At 36.0% G+C, this 17,410-nt stretch overlaps 1 protein-coding gene across 3 annotated transcripts; it reads left to right on the top strand.

Annotated features, from left to right (window-relative positions):
* Positions 1 to 4,425: 4,425 nt before the first annotated feature.
* Positions 4,426 to 17,196, top strand: LOC132633067 (uncharacterized). Of its 3 annotated transcripts, none has more exons than XM_060349269.1 (16): positions 4,426 to 4,581; positions 6,328 to 6,627; positions 6,711 to 6,839; positions 6,965 to 7,172; positions 7,670 to 7,816; positions 9,405 to 9,479; positions 10,596 to 10,667; positions 12,113 to 12,184; positions 12,407 to 12,478; positions 12,620 to 12,691; positions 13,410 to 13,481; positions 13,910 to 13,981; positions 14,706 to 14,849; positions 15,484 to 15,555; positions 15,995 to 16,141; positions 16,497 to 17,196. In XM_060349269.1, exons 2-16 carry the CDS (start codon positions 6,433 to 6,435, stop codon positions 16,679 to 16,681), a joined length of 1,734 nt encoding a protein of 577 aa, XP_060205252.1. In that variant the 5' UTR covers positions 4,426 to 4,581; positions 6,328 to 6,432; the 3' UTR covers positions 16,682 to 17,196. The 3 variants fall into 3 exon arrangements, with proteins under 3 accessions (XP_060205252.1, XP_060205253.1, XP_060205254.1); XM_060349270.1 differs by lacking the exon at positions 4,426 to 4,581 and adding an exon at positions 5,615 to 5,839; XM_060349271.1 differs by lacking the exon at positions 4,426 to 4,581 and adding an exon at positions 6,007 to 6,029.
* Positions 17,197 to 17,410: the final 214 nt, after the last annotated feature.

Here is a 17,410-nt window from a genome sequence, read left to right as displayed (position 1 = left end):
AATTTTCAATTCGCAAATACGTCCACATCGGCAAAACTCGATTCTTGAAGTGTTAGCCATTGTTGAAGCAAGAGTACAAGCAAACAAGAGAGATAGATTAGAAAAAATTAATGAAATAACAATTAATTTGACTGAAAATTAAAAAACTTTGGAGCAGCAATGGTTTTGGAGTATTTAGGGTTTAATATTATGAATTGGGGAATAAGAGGATATATTTAAAAGTGGGTGGGGCAAATATTACTGTTGCTGGGTCCATTTGGCCGTTATTTTTTGTCCAGCTCGGCGTGTTTAAGAGCCTCACGCGTGAAAAATTCGTCAACTGCACGCGTTGTGCCAAGCTGGACCGACGGGTCAAAGTGGCACAATAAAGGTTGTCTTGAAGGGTTCATATGGTACGCCGCTCGGTTGAGGGGTCCAAGTGGAAAATATGGACAATTTTGAGGGTCTATCTATGACTTTGGCCTATAATTAAGTCAATATCTCCGATGAGAAAATGTCATGCGTATTACTTAACTCGTTTTTTACTTTATTTCCTTTGTCACACGCCTATAAGAGGTAGCATCTCATTCTTTGCCACATCATCTCTGAAGGGATACTAATTTCACTGCGAATAAGAATTGGGAGAGTGAGAGGAGGGGGGTGGGGGTTTTAAAAAAAAACTCCATAGAGTTAAAGTGGTATTCTGGCGCTTCAATCTTGGCATATGTATCTTTATGTTATTACTAAGCCTGTCAACCGGGGCGGTTGAACCGGTTGTAACCGGTGATTGGAACAGGCACGGATTCCCGGTTGACGGGTACCCGTTTGAGACGGGCCGGTTACGGGTTGGTAAAATTGGAACAGGTGGACCGGTCAATTGGCTCGGCCTGTTGGCCAACCGGTTAACCGATCGAATATTTTTTTTTTAATTCAGCCAAAACTAGTCGTTACCCAACGAACCAATTTGTAGAAATGGCCGTTGGCAACAGCCAAAATCTGATTTTTTGGCCCCCCACCACCCCAACCCCTAAAACTTTTATTTTTAACACTTTAACCCCTCCCCCACTCCTATATAAACTCCTCTCCATTTTATTTTCATCCACTCTAGTTCTCTCTACACTTTCTCTTAATTTCTCTCAATTTATAGCTATTTTGCAACAACGAGCCACTTTAAAATTACAATTTCTCTCAATTATACACTATAACATGTCCTTCAAGTTTCAATGTTATATTTTGCAATTATACAAACAAAGTGTTGGTTGAGTTGGAGATTTTGCAACAATCCGAAGTAGCTTCAAAGCTTTGGTGGATTTGCAATTCTAGCCGCCTTCAACCGTGGAAAGGAGCGACGAAATGGACGTCTTAGCATGGTGGAAGAAATGTAAGGCGAGTTATCCGGTACTTGCAAGAATGACTCAGGATATCCTTAATGTTAAAATATCAACCGTGGCCTCGGAAAGTGCATTTATCCAAGGAAGACAATAAATTGGAGACTATAGACACTCCTTATCTGGATTTAGCTTGCAAGTACTAGTTTGCATTTGTGATTGAATTAGATCGGAGCGGCGCAACCAAAGGCTAGCGGCGGTGGAAGGTGAAAAGGAAGAGATTGAAGTTTTAATTGCAAGTGAAGAAGACCAAATTGAAGACATGGAAGGTATCCCAATTGATGAATATAATATGGCGGAAGTTATCGAAATGGTTGCAACAATGTGATTTTATTCTTGTACTACTTAGTTGCAACTCATGTATTATTTGCAAGTTAAAAAAAATTACAAATTGCAAATAAATGTTATCCATTAATGAATAAAATATATGGCTCATTAAGTTTTTTTCTATTTACTTGTGTTCATATTCTTACAAGTATTCAAGTTAATAGTACTTATATTAAGTTAGGAATATACCTACAATATACTTATAATATACATCTACTTAAATTATAAAATAGAAAGTTATAACTATATATATTTATAAATATACAATCTTGAATTTTATAATACTCATGAGTTATTGTAAATATAAAATTTAAGTTATAATACACATAACTTAAACATATGCATCTACAATATACTTCGAATATACTTATAATATACATATGCTTGAGTTATAAAATAGAAAGTTATATACTTAGAACCCAACCGGCTAACCGATTTTTTAAAATCAAACCGGGCCGGTTACGGGTTGTAAAAACCCAACAGGCTAACCGGTAACCGTTGGCCATAGATGATTTTTACCCAGCAACCGGTCGGTTGGGCAAACTGGTGCCGGTTCCGAGCCGGTTCAACCCGTTTGGCAGGTTTAGTTATTACTCATCTTATGGATATGTCCATATTGGATGCTCAACATTCGCTCACCTATAATATTATTTTCTTACAATGGCTATGTAGTCTTTCAATGAGCATCCATTCGTGAAAATAGGATCTCTTGCCCTCTTACAATTTGAATAGAAGAAAATGATTTCTTCAAATCTCTTATGTGTTTTTTTTCCATATCTTTTATGTGTAAAAAATGAAAATCTCTTATAAAAAGATCATAAAACTAAATAAAATTTGTAAAGGACCAAAAATTCAATTCTCCCGCATCATTCCATCACATAACACAGGTTAATACTTTTGGATTTCCATGATGTTTTCATTATATGTGTAACGTTCTAATCTATCATACTATAATCTTTAATAATGCCAGCACACTTTTTTTCTTAATAAGCTTCTAGGATGCCTTATTGACTTTTAATTCATTCATCTTCAAGTGTTACATTATTCTATTTAATTTCTGGCTAGTTAAGTTAAAAATGATTAATAAGAGTGTTACGTAACATTGCCGGTCATATGTTGATGAAATGTCGTCTTCCCTCGGTGGAAAGAAAAAAGGAAAATCATTTGCATCTAAAGAGTGAAGATGGACTTTCAAGTACGCCAACTTGTAGGTAATACAAACCATTGTTTTCTTGGATAGTTTCTTACTTTTAGGCTAAAAACTATGGTTGACACTCTGACACGTTAGTTCTGAAAGTTGCTCTCAAGCGGGGGCCTCAGAAGGAAAGTGGAAACAAAAATAAAAGTCAAGAGAAAATGAATTGAAAAATAATAAATATCTCGTGAAATAGACAAAAGTAACATAGAGCCTGTTTGGATCAGACTTATTTTAGGTGCTTTTAAGCCAAAATAACTTTCAAGTACTTTTGTAGCATTTGAATAAAATAAAAAAAATACTTTTAAACACTTCTTTTTAAGTTAAAATGACAAAAATAAGTCAAAAGTCATAAGTTAGAATTTCTAATTTATGACTTTTGGTTTATAAGTCAATAGTCATAAGCCTATTCAAACGGACTGATAAGCAATAGAATCACTCATGTTTATACTTTTGAAAAAATATATAGAAGTGTGTGTGGAGAAGAGAATATGAGCAATAAGACTGATATTAACCAAAACATGAACTATATGATAAATCATTTTACACGGCATTAGTCATATGAAATGTATAAGCAAAAAGGAGAAAATTAAAGATAATAACACAAGGCGAAATGAAAGGAGCACAACGTCAAGTTTCATATTTGGCGTTTGGCTAAGAAACAGGTTTTACCAAGCAAAAATAAAAAATAAATATATATATATATAAAATCTAATTGAAACTTTTCTTATAGTCTAGAACTTTCAACCAAAAGCTAAAATCATTCACGATAAAATCAAACGATTAATAAGAGAAAATTCTCAATGGCCGGCTGCCATTAGGATTAAACCTTGACATGACATTTGTGTTAAGCCAATTATTGGGGTTAAGGTCGGATCTATAACACTTTAAAATAAAATGATTAAAGAATGTAATTGATGATGATTATTTTTCAATTAAAGAGTTTAATTCAAGTCATTCAAAATATATTTACATGTATTTTTTTTATAATACGTGAAATATATTACTCCTTTTACCCCGATTCATGTAGTACTTTTCGTTTATCGAGATCCAAAATATGTAAATTTTGACTGACATTTTATAACGCATGTATTGACACGAGAATAAATGCAACTTGTAGTTTTTTTAGAATAGTTTTTGAATATCTTAATTTTTAATTTTAAAATATTAAGTTATCTAATTTAGTTTCAAATTATTAATAGAAAAAATTCTTTCTATTAACAAAAAATAATAATATATAAGTTAAACTCATAATTAGAATTAGAATAGTGTTTGATTCTCAACAAACTGATTGCTTATATTTAATTAAATTAGAAAAGATAAGATTTAATCGCAACCCCCTTAGATTAAGAAAGGCATTTAAGAAACCTTGTGCACTTGTTAGTAATCGACAACTTTGCGTACACTATCTTCCAATATGTGGGACCCAATCAAACTCAAATGGATAAAAGCAACCTTGAAAATGAAAGCAATCCATGGGACCCACACCCGAGCCTCCGCACCTCTCTTATCTCATCACTACAAAGCAACTTAATCAAACCTAAGTTCCTCACACGTGGATCTAATCCGTCGGTTCGGACTCTGGTTCGGCTAGACGCCTCTCTTCTTTATACTTGTGATACTTTCCAGTACTTTCTTACACTCTCTCATCTTCTCCTTTTCGTCTGATCTTACACTGATCGATACTTCAAGGTTCATTTTTTTTTTTTTTTAAAACTTCTAGTTATTGAATTTCATAATATAATTAATAATATAAGTCACCGTGTGTACAGTTGATGATCCTCTGATGATCTTTGATTTTATTGTTTCTGTGTTAGTTTGGATGGAATTTATAATAAAAAGCTCACAAATTTCATTTTTTAAAAAATTTGTTTCTGTGTTCCTTTATGTATTAACTGTGTTTAGTCCATGAATTATGTTTTTATTTAATAGGAGATATTTTTGGGAGGTGCTTCATTCTAGACTAATCATCTGATTTTGACGAGACAAAAAATAGTGTTGTCTTACAATGAATTTTAAGCTCTATTTGACCTGAAAAGTATTGCTGGTTTCGATTTTTTGCCAAAGTTTCTAAAAAGGTTTTTCCAAAATTCAATCAACATCTAAAATATCTTTTATGTTAGTGGGTGATTGAAAAAGTTGGGTACTTGCGTACATATTTTAGTTCTTAGCAGTTTTGTGAAATTGGTGTGATACTTTGCTTTTCCTTCTGCTTTCATATAACTATTTGAACTGATGTTTCATGTAAATGTATGAGTTATTTTCTTGATATTTCAATGAGTTAGTGTGGAACAATATATATTTAATGCACAAGGGAAATGCACGTGTCTGTAGTATACATAATTGCACAGCAATACGTTATATCTGCATTTTCTTCTATATGTGTATGTGGTTTTGATTGGCTGAAATTGCATTGAAAATTTTATCAAAAATACATCCAACCGTAATTTAGAATTATTTCATGGATGGTATTAAATTAAATACAGTGGTTGTACCATTTTCTTCATTTTAATTTCTATTGGAGGTTTTGTCAACAAAGGCAAAATAGTGTGGATTCGTTCTTTTGTTGTGTTGGGGTATGACCACTTTTTTCATTTCAAAATGTGCTTCCCAAGGAGTTTCCAAATAAGCAGCTAGTTGCTTTTATGTGGAATGATAAAACTTTGGACTTAACATATATGGTGACTTTGCAGTTATGTTCGATGGTCTGAGTACTCTTTTAATTTCTAAACGTTCTTCCTTGTGTTCTTTGAGTGAGCAGCTCTAGTGTGTGCCACTTTGTTATGTCTCATTTTCTCGTTTCTAATCCTCACTTTTGGGCATATTGCTATGTTTGTAGCTTTTGGGTTCCTCATCTGTTGTTGGGCCATCATCTGCACTATTACTTCACAAGGAATCATCTTTTGGCAAATTGCTTGAAATTTCTTGAAAAGTTACTTGTCTCTTTTAGGTACTTCTAGTGTGAGAAATAAAATTTCGTTGCAACATTAGAGTTAAAAGATAAAACAGGAAGAATATGTGCCTCTGTTTTGGCAAATAGTCTCATCGTGCAGTCACTTGAATAAGCCTTTCAGAGTTTGTTCGTCTTCATTATTAGGCATGTCTCCGGTGTCCTTCAAAGCTGTACAGTCTCATCAGATGTAGGTGCTTATATCTGTATATATGTAAATAGTAATATGCGGGTGTAGTCATTCCTTTACCTATGGATGCTCTAAAGATGTCAAGTATTTCATTCTGTTGGTGTGGCCATTTCCCCCCCTTAAGATATGCATGATTTTGTCATCATCCCGCAGGCACTGATATGGCTACTTATTGCCTTATTGATCCACACACGTGTCCATCATTTCTAGTTTTAAGCTTATGTCTTTAATTTACTTGCATAATTAGAAAGGTATCTGGAAATCAGTCTAAGGCTTTCGTTGTTTTGTTGGCTTGCAGGTTATCGTGATAAAGGGCAACCTGAAATTTAGTTGACCCCATGGATTTCCGCTCCATCTATAATCTGCAGTTTTGCTAGCATAAAGAAAATCCAACACCTATCAAATGGGAGGAGCATGTTCTAGGAAGCGTGACCAGCAGGTCAGTGAGGATAGCCTACATAGAGGAGTTTCTGGACGATATTCCAAAAGTGCAAGTTCAAAATGGTTGGGAACTTCGTTTTCTCGAGGAGCAGATGCTAAACAGGGAAAAGGAAAATGCCCATCTCTTATGGAATTGTGTATTCGTAGAATCTGTGAAGTATGTCTTCCCATTAAAAATGATTTATCAGGTGAAACTAGCCTCTATTTTGCAAACTGATTTCTCCTGCACTTTTGTTGCAGGACCTTGATAAATACAGTACCTTCTCTGTATTGCCTAGGGATATAAGTCAGCAGATCTTTGATGAATTGGTTTGCTCGCAGCGTCTTACAGATGTCTATCTTGAAGCCTTTAGAGATTGTGCTCTTCAGGTGTCGTCACGCTTATTTTTCTAAAATAGAGTAGAACCACTAGATAAGGAATATTGTGGCAGCTGATTCTTTTATGTGACTTTGAGGTCAGACTGACTCTTGATGAAGTGATTTTCGCATTACAGGATCTGAATATGGGAGAATATCCTGGTCTGAGCGACCGTTGGATGGATGTCCTTTCTTCACAGGGTTCATCTCTACTTTCCCTAGATCTGTCGGGGTCTGTTGTCACAGATTCTGGACTGACTAATCTCAAAGATTGCAAATATTTGCAAGCACTAAATCTTAATTATTGTGACCAGATTACAGACCGTGGCGTGGAGAATATAAGTGGTAATATTCTTTCTCCGACGATGTGCAGTCTCATGGGAGGAATGTAGTTAAGTCATCTAGCATATTCACTCATAGCAACTCCTTTAGCAGTGAATAGCGATAGGGAGAGGACAGAAAATGGAGAGAGAAAAGGTTAAAAGGCAAAAAGTTAAAGATGGAAGGCTTAGTCCTTGAACTGCAGGAGAAAATTGGTTACCTTGGGTTTTTTCATAGTAATACAGAGTACTTTATGAGCTGCATAATACATAGAACAAATTTCTCTAAAAACAATATAGGGGTTTAATTTTAAAATTACATGTGGTATTCTTACAAATTATTTTATACATAGAAGTTTCCTTTAGTCATTTGGTTTTGTATTCGCTTGTGCTTCTTTACAAATACTAATGCTATCTATGCAAATCTATTGGAGTATTATGATCAAATTTTACTTTCCTCTCACCAATATTCCTTTTCCTTTTGTATTTCTGGAGTAGCTGCTAATTACACAATCATTTCAGGTCTATCAAACTTGACAACTCTGAGCTTTAGGAGAAATAATGCACTCACTGCTCAAGGAATGAGTGCACTGTCTGGGTTAATTAACTTGGTGAAGTTAGATTTGGAGAGGTGCCCAAAAATTCATGGGGGAATGGTTCATCTTAAAGGTTAGTTCTTCTCCTTAATGGTGCGTAACTGTCCATAGTTTGTACAGCAGCTTAGTATTTTCAAGCTTGAAGATCCAAAGTTTTGTTGCGATAACATCAAAAGTTTGTACTCTTAATTTGGTTGTCGAAATTCTTGCTTCCAAGACTAAGAATGGATAAACTTCCTGTATCTGTTCAAAATTCATTTTCTTTTAAGTGAAATACATTTACTTGATCAAAAAAGAAAACTTCATTTTCTTTTAATATGTGGCATTTCTATGTGTGTAGATGGATCATATAGGATTTTTGGAGAAGAATCTGTAACCAGTTGTATGTGTGGGGGAGTCCCTTCCATTTATAGATTAATAAAATATCAAATCTAATTTGAAATAAAAATATCTTTGCTCTTTGTATATGATGTGATTGATCCGACTGTACGATTGTGGTGAACTGCAGAATAAATGTCATGATAATGGTAATATAAAATTTGATGTTAGCTTTCTACATGGTGTCTTATGGAGATCTCAAGAGTGCTGCGGATAGTGCACTCGTCAAGAATTATGAACAAGTTCTTTATAGATTGAGAGTTGTGATCTGTTGAAGTTGAATCACGTAATTCTTGATAGGAATTGTTGCTCCAAAATCTAATTCCCAACACCTCTTGCTTGAATCTTCATTACTTATCGTCACTTACTTCTTCTTTAATAATCAAATACTTTACTTCGATATATTTTGTACCTTTTTGTGATGTTTTCTCTTGAGCCGAGGGTCTTTCGGAAACAGCCTCTCTATCTTTCAAGGTAGAGGCAAGGTCTGCGTACACTCTACCCTCCCCAGACCCCACATTGTGGGATTTCACTGGGTATGTTGTTGTTGTTTCCTTGATGTATTTTGCATTTTCTCGGGCTTTTTCACCTTTGTCGTCGAACGTTAAGTCTACAACTTGCCTACACATCACGAACCACAAAAGTGATTTCTAAATAATATCACTGAAATTACCTACAAATGATTAATAATAATACAAAATCAGTGTTATCAAAAGCGAAAAGCGCAAAAAAGCTCTAAGGTCAGCTGGGGCTTTAAGCGCAAATAAAGCGTGTGCTTTAATGAAAAAAAGCGCAATGGTGCAAAAATACAAATATATATATGTTTAGTCCAAGATTAATAATAATAAGCATGAATAACAAATATATGGACAAAAAAATTGTAAAAATATTACGATAAAGTGAAATATCAATCATCTAGTGTCACCTCCTCAAGAGAGGCTCATTGGCAAGGAAAGTATGTCTTAGAGCCTTGATGACGACACTAAAGTGCACATAAAGCGAGGCGAAGCACTCAACATGTTTTGAGCCTCGTTTCAGCGCTTAAGCGCGCCTTTGATAACACTGTACAAAATAACCGATTCAAACCCCTTGATGTGAACTCATCAGTGCAAGAAGTATACCCTAAAATACAGAACCTATACAAGAGTACGATTCTCTACAAATTGCACCGAGTCTTCTATGCATGCTTACTATATTTAATTTTAGCAAAAGCATGGTTTCCTCCTCTAAGTTTCTGTAAAGAAATATACTGAACTTGATTCAAGGATTTTTATTTGCGGCAGGTCTAAGCAAGCTTGAATCTCTTAACATCAATTGCTGCAATTGCATCACGGATTCGGATATGAAGCCTCTTGCAGGTGTGTCTGCCTTGTTCTGCTATTCAGATAGCCTCATTTCTGTATATTGAATAAGAAGGCAGTTAATGGGGAAAGAGTTTGACAAAAAGGAGGGCAGAAATTAAGGCTTAAGATTTGGGCTGCTATTACTGAAAGATTGATGATTATTTGGATTTGGAAGCTTTAGTTAATGAACGGAAAGTCTGGGCCTCCTTTTGCAATGTCAATCGCAATCAGCTTATTCTTTGAAGACTATTGATGCTGTGGACACCCTCTAACATTGCATATGCTTTGTCAAAATGGAAAAAAGAACAGGTCTTTTAGTATGCGAGTTTCTTTTAGATAGGTGCTTCTATTTATGTTAAGACAGGACCAGTAAGGATATGGGAAGTTTGTATCTTTTTTTTTCTTTTTTTAAACCTATTATTCTTTCTCGATCGATACAAGTGATAGTCGCATAGTGGTTTGATATTTCACCTCAACTTTTATGATTTGTTTATGGGGAATATTCATTTCTTTCGATTTCAGAAATGGGCCTTTTTGGATATAGCAACAGTATTATATACTAAAGCTGCTTAGCATAGAAAGATAAAAAAGCTGTTATGGATAGTTGGGCATTGACAATTTCCCTCTGAGATGCTCCTGGTCCTAGTATTTTGATAGTAATCCTTGCAGTAACACAAAAAATTGGGCATTGACAATATTGAACTATAGTCTCATGGTCAATGAAGTGAGTGTAAACCTTGGAGACCGATGTTCAAATCCCAACAGAGACAAAAAAGTACTTGGCGATTTCTTCCATTTGCCTAAGCCTTGGTGGCAATTACCCCGTACCTCTGTTGGTGGGAGACAACAGGTACCCCTTGTATAGTCGAGGTGCATGAAGGCTGGCCAGGCCACCACCATTAAAGAAGAAACGCAACAAAACCGTGCACATGCCTAAATACTGTTCTTTCATTTTCTTTCTTTGCGATGGTAAAAATTAACTACTTATTTAATGTAACCCACCATGCACAGAAAGTTGACTTTTCAACGAGAGTGTGTGTCAATTTTTTTTTTTCACTTATAAATATTTGTGCTGAATATTTTTGTGTTCGTAGTTCTCTGTGATGAAGTTGTTTTGTGTTCATATTTCAGGGCTGACAAACTTGAAAGGATTGCAAATTTCATCCAGTAAGGTCACAGATTGTGGGGTTACTTTTCTGAAAGGTACATATTCTACCATCTTGAATAATGTTGGTTCTCGCTTAATATCCCATGCCCTTACTAGATGGAGATGACAAAGGGATGTCCTTTTCTCTCAACCTAGCAGTTCTGGACCTACAGGGCCACCTGATTATTAACCCCAGTGAGCTTTGGAATTTAAGGTATTTCTATGTGGGGGTTGGGACTTATCTTGGCTATTGAACTACCTAATGTCAGACTTCATTCAGTGCTTTAATCTTTTTCTGTTAATAATCTTTGTTTAATATATTTATGCTTTACTTTTAGTCAATAGTACCACTGAATCTATAACAGTAAGGAATGTGGTACCTGAGAAAGTTATATATACTCCCTTGTCGATGTTGATACTTGAATGAAATCCTTGTAGACTACTTGCTACTTGGGAAGTGCAAGGTCTCAACCACCCAAAGGTTTAATTGCCGCCTTAGATTAGCTCTGAAGTGTGATCATGGAGAAATTGTATATATATATATACAGGCATATAGAGGTCTTTTGCAATATAACTTTTTATCAGTATCTGTACTGTGTATCAAGCTTAGAGCTGTGAGTTCTCGGATCCTCTAAGAATTGATAATATTTTTATCTAAGGAGTAAGGACAGTCATTCGATCCCCCTACTGATATTCATGGAACAAATGAAGTGGCACCGAGAGGTTGTTACATAGCTTCTACATGGGGCTGTCCCACATTAATAAAATTGTTTACCTTACTGATAGGGAATTACATCTGTTTGATACTGCAGTAACCATATCATTTTTAAGCAAAATGCTAGATTTTTAATGAGTTGATGACTAACATAAATAATGTTATGTATAAACCCAAGTATACTGCAAGAAATACCAGTAGACATCTAGTTGATGAGCTGGCGCAAGCTGCTATATTTGCGTGATAAGATCATAAGATATCCTTTCCAATCCACAGATCAGTGAAGAGATCTGTCTTTCCAACTCATATACTGGTATTACCTTAGGCTATTTAATGCCACACATTTGCTGGCTACCTTTGCCAGGATTAAGTTATATGTCAGCCTCTGAAGTTTTCTGGGATTTGTGTGCTACTTTGTCCCCAAGCTGCAGAGTAGTAATAACTGGGTATAAAGATTTAGACCACCACATTTCTGTTGGAGATGGGGAGTTTAATTATTTAACCAGCCCAGTCACCTTGAAATCTGTCTGAAGCCACAAGACTCTTCCCGTACTCTAATGTTGTAGCATGAAGAACGACAATATGTTTTTTTTTTCCAGTCTATTTAAGGATTCCATTTGCTAGATGACTAATTGAATGAAGCCAGGAGCACGTATCTTCATTTCAATTTTCGTGTTATTTATGTGGTAATCTGCACTTAAAACTTTTGTTCAGCCTCCTTATTCATTGCAAGTACATATAGGTTCTCGTACTGAAGCTTTTGTTGTTTCTTTTGTTCTTGGTCAGCTCTGGAAAAGCTTACTCTGTTGAATATGGAGGGTTGCCCTGTTACTGCAGCGTGCCTGGAGTCTCTTTCTGGTATTGTCTCAGGGAAATTAAATTGTATTGGAAATATATACTATACTAGGATGTCAGTTAGCTACCTGGCAACTCCAATAACTAAACCTATTTACAAGTCCCTATCAATGTTAAAATCACAGTAGTAGGAAGGTTTGAGAAATCCTTGAATAAAGCTTGTTTTCTTTGCCACCTTTCCATTTTTAGTTCGGTTTTTGACGTCTCTTTTTGCTGTTTTTGCAGCTCTTCATGCTCTGCTATATTTAAACCTGAGCAGATGTTGTTTAACAGATGATGGGTGTGAGAAGTTCTCCAGTGAGTTTATATATTTATGATTTATCTATCGGCTCTTATTATTTAACTTGTCATATCATTTCAGATTGATGAGTTATTGATTTCATTCTGATATTCAAAAATTTAAGTTAACTCGTGTACGTCATTTGTCATTTTTTGTAGGTTTGCAAAGTTTGAAAGTTCTGAATTTGGGATTCAATGAGATCACAGATGCCATTCTTGTGCACCTGAAAGGTGATCTTGTATTTGACTTTTGTATGCTTCTCTCACTTGGTTGGTACATTCCCTGCTCCTTCTGGCTCTGCTGTAGCTTTAGGGGGGGCTTAATGTTACTTGAGGAATACATCCGTTATTTTTTAAGAACTTTGTTTCTAGTTTCATAGCTTTAATGTACATGGCGGTTGGTTACAGTCTGCCTAAGGATGGATGATAACTTTACTGAGTTGTTGTGTAGGGATTTTGAATGGTTGTCATTCGATAAGTTTGTAGGCCTTCTGCTTCATGGATTAAGTTTTAGTTCTGAGTGAGGAGGGAATATTGTGGATTGAATTGTAGGTTGGGTTAGGGAAAAGTGGTAGGGATATAATGGTATCACCCCCACTTCCATGACCCATGACCCCAAAAAATGAAGGAGAAAAGAAGAGAAAGCGATTGCTAGTTCGCTTATTAGGAAGGTTAAAGAGGTCATGGTGTGAGTTACACAGAGCCACTAATGGGGTAATATTGGTGGGTGGGATTTGTGCTGCGCCTCCCCCCTTTTCCATCCTTACTGGTATCTATAATGTAGTCATGTAGATTTTGAGTAACAGACCGAACTTTAAATCTAATGGTGTCTTTGGTGCTGAACTTGATTTCCATGGGACTTTAAGTCGGATTTTACCTGTCAAAAGAAACAAAAGCATATAGTTCTGATGTTATAAATTTATACAAGCTTCTGTCTTGCTTTGAACAGGTTTAACATGCTTGGAGAGCTTAAACCTGGACTCATGTAGGATTAGAGATGAAGGGCTGATTAATTTGTCAGGTTAGTGTTTCACTATCAATATGAATCAACTATGCTTCATTTCCAAACTAGTTATGCTTTTATTAGTCCCCGCATCATGCAATTTAGAAACAACTTTCACGTATTAATTTAATAAAAACTTTTGCTTTAATGTATTCTTAACTAAAAAGGGAAACTGAAAGTTAGCTGTGATTGTTGCCCTGGAGAGTATTTTAAAAGTTAGCTGTGATTGTTGCCCTGGAGAGTATTTTAAGCCTTCTCGTCCTGACAATTTTTGTGTATGATCCTTGTCTGAAAACAATCTTGTGCCTCTTTATAAATAGATGTCTTGCCAAATCTTTTGGGTCATGATTCATACTTTAAGTTTTTACTGACTTTGTTTGGACGACTTGTCTAATTCCAGCTTGTTTTATTTGCCAATTTCCCTCTTTTTTGCTTTTCTGTTTCAGGTCTTCATCGCCTGAAGAGTTTGGAGTTGTCTGACACTGAAGTTGGAAACAATGGGATCCGTCATCTCTCAGGTTTTTCTTGTGCCTTGTGCTTATATTAGAAAATTTGAACTGTATTCTGGTTCTTCTTCATTCGGTTGAAGCTTTCAGAAATTCAAGGACAGGGCTGGACTGGGTTTTGTCCCACTCGTGATGAGATGATAATCTTTAGCTTTCTGTTCTATTTCTCTCTTTCGGGTGAACAAAAAGAAATTAAATGAACAATAGGTAAAACTAAGAGATAATAATAATTTGGCTATAGTCAAGAGTTAAATTGGATTATGGCTGCACAAACTTTGGTCTTACTCTAAAGCCTAAAAGATGTCTACTATAATTCAAGATAATTCCTCCTAAAAAAGGGAATCAAGATAATTCCTTGGAAACCAAATCTGGGTAAAATTTCAGGAAACAAAACCTGAATTTTCCATGAATTGTAGTGTCGAAACTGCATTACAGCTGCATGAAGCAGATTGAGAGGAATGACAATGGCTATTGAAATTTGAATGTTATGACTAAGGATTTAATTGTTCAATGTGACTTAAGGACTTAATTGTTCTGTTTCCTTTTAGCCGCCCATCCAAATCCACTTTCTGAATGTTATTGCCGTGGAAAATGCGAATGGATGCTAGCTTATTGGAAAATATTGAACTACTCTCTCGTTGGGAGCACCTTTTGGCGAACCTATGTCATAATTGGATAAATAGACTCTACTAGGCATTTTGTGCTGATGCAATTTGTTTGGTCTTTTGTTGTGCAGGGTTAAGGAGCCTAGATAGCTTAAACCTGTCCTTCACTGTTGTCACCGACAGTGGTCTAAGGAGGCTTTCTGGGCTATCCTCATTGAGGTCACTCAATTTGGACGCACGCCAAATAACCGATGCTGGGCTTGCAGCACTTACAAGTAAGAATTTTCCCATAATGGTATCTTTGGTGTTACTTTCATCTCAGTTAACTTCCTCATGAACCAGAGGTCTCAAAACCGGCAAGTTGAAGCATTCGCTCAAAGTAAACTTGAGACCCAAAACTTTGCACTCAAAATTAGCTGTGAAATTTGGAAAATATTTGGCGATTGTTCTCTAATTTTTCCAAAAAACAAGTCTCAACATCCTAATAGATTTTGAACATTATCTAATGTTGCCTGATGCCCAACAACGCACGAGGTACTATAACCTTTCAAACCTATCAAAAGTTTCAAGTTGGCCAGCAGGTAAACGGTCCCTTAACCAGAAGAAATTTCAGATTTCTGTTTTCTTCTTGTTGAGTTAATGGATTGGGTAGAACTTAAGGAACTTGGATTTGTAGGAATAAACCCAAGCCAAAATCTTGATACCAGATGACAACACCCAAAAATTTACAAGAAACTGAAAATCAGAAAGGAAAAGGACAATAGAATGGAAATGTAGAAGATAGAGATAAACTTGACCCTAAGTATGTGAGGGCTTATGTTACATGATGCTCGATTATGAATTTTGTTTAGAAGTGTATAATTTAGATACTAGAGTTGATTTGTCCGGTATGATTCCTACAAAATGCAGGCTTGACTGGGCTAACTCACTTGGACCTCTTTGGAGCTAGGATCACTGATTCTGGAACAAGCTATCTTCGACGTACGTCTTATCCGTCTCTTTATGCTACATCCGGTGCTCTCCTTTCCATTTCAATCTGTCTTGTGGAACTTTTAGTGCTTCCCTCACCCCTGTGGCCCTGCCCATATTCTCTTCATTCCCCTTCAGGGTGTGGGCTTTAACTTCAGTCCTATTGCTGGTAATACGAAGGTTATATAAAATAGATCCATTCCTGTTGCTTGTGGCTAATGGTGATTTGTTAGCCATGTGAAGAAATTTTAATCCTGATATGCCGGTGTTAATGCAGCCGTGCTACTACTTTATCAAAGTGTTCAAGCTCCTGCTCTGCTTTTTCCCCTTTATGAATCCTAATAAAATCACATTTCATAGGTTTATATCTAGAGTAATTCAGAATGTGTGTAAATCAACATTTAAGTGTTTCAATTCTGACTATGGTTATTCTGGTCAATTTTGATGATAGATTTTAAGAATCTGCGATCTCTGGAAATTTGTGGTGGAGGTTTAACTGATGCTGGTGTAAAGAACATCAAGGACCTGACGTCCTTGACACTGCTAAATCTTTCTCAAAACAGTCACCTGACGGATAAGAGCTTGGAAGTGATTTCTGGTATTGTTTCGTGTCTATTTGTGCTTTTCCCCCATACGTGGGCTTTGTTTGTTCTCTGTTATTTTACAGGTGTGGACAATCTCTAATATTATTCGCCACTTCAAGGCTTTTATTTTATTTTATGCTTTTATCCAAAGTAGCTGGATTAGCCATTATGCCGGGGGTTCTCTTTAATTCTTCCTCCCTGTGATTATCCAGTGCAACTAAACAATAGCTGCACCAATCTCGTGGTTCTTTTCAGAATTAGTCAAAACTATTCATTTTTTCCCTTCCACATAGTGGACAGTAGTTGCTGTCTAGACTTTTGGTTTCTGAATTTCTTATGGAATCAACTTTCGTCTGGACTGAAATGCAGGGTTGACACAGCTGGTGTCTCTGAATGTTTCAAATTCTCGCATTACAAGTACAGGGTTGCAACATCTGAAGCAACTTAAGAACTTGAAATCACTTACCTTGGAATCCTGCAAGGTAACTGCAAATGACATCAGGAAACTCCAGTCAACTGAGCTCCCGAATCTGGTGAACTACAGGCCTGAGTAAATGGTGCAAGGATACTTGTTTTGACCAGCTAGTCAGTGCTGGGGAACTGCTGTACATAGATCAACAATAAAATATGTCATTTGTTGAATTGTAAATAATCTGTCTGTTGAAGATTTGGCAATATGTGATTCTTCAGTGTATCTTGGTCGGTCTTTTCAACGTGCCATAGATGAAGCCTTCTCTCATATTGAGCACTTCAGTATGAGGGAAAATGTAGATAAGCTTCCTTGGTACTGGATGGAGGGTAATAGGTTTTGTACATATTTTGTTGTCAAGCCATTAAAAAACAGCAACCACTTCTGAATTCTGAATTGGTGTTGCGGGTACTTTGGCGGTTCTGGTTAAATTTCAGCTTTAGTAAGCTGTCAGTGTTCGACTAAGGTTCAGATATGGGAATGATTGATTATTTCCTTGGCAAGTTGATGGACAGTTCATGAAAATGTTTGGCTTTTGTATCATTTCTGTTGCTTATGAACACCAAGGAACTTTGTCTGAATGAATATTCTGTGGACGTATTTGTGTGCTTTATTCTTAGTTCAGCACTCAGTTGTGGTTCAAGGCCTCACTACTGGTCGTGTGATCCATTTTGGCTGTTATATTCTAAATAAATGTTATATATGGAGCATTATGTTATAATTGACCTGCTGGCTATTGCATTATAGTGGTTTATTTACATGTTGGTATGGTTGCACAATCTCGTATGGAAGTAATTGCATAGTTTGCCCTTCA

This window comes from Lycium barbarum, chromosome 3 (genome assembly GCF_019175385.1).
Source record: "Lycium barbarum isolate Lr01 chromosome 3, ASM1917538v2, whole genome shotgun sequence".
In the NCBI taxonomy this organism is placed as follows: Eukaryota; Viridiplantae; Streptophyta; class Magnoliopsida; order Solanales; family Solanaceae; genus Lycium; species Lycium barbarum.
The sequence above is the reverse complement of the archived record's forward strand: the minus strand, read 5'-3'. Positions and strand labels throughout refer to the sequence as shown.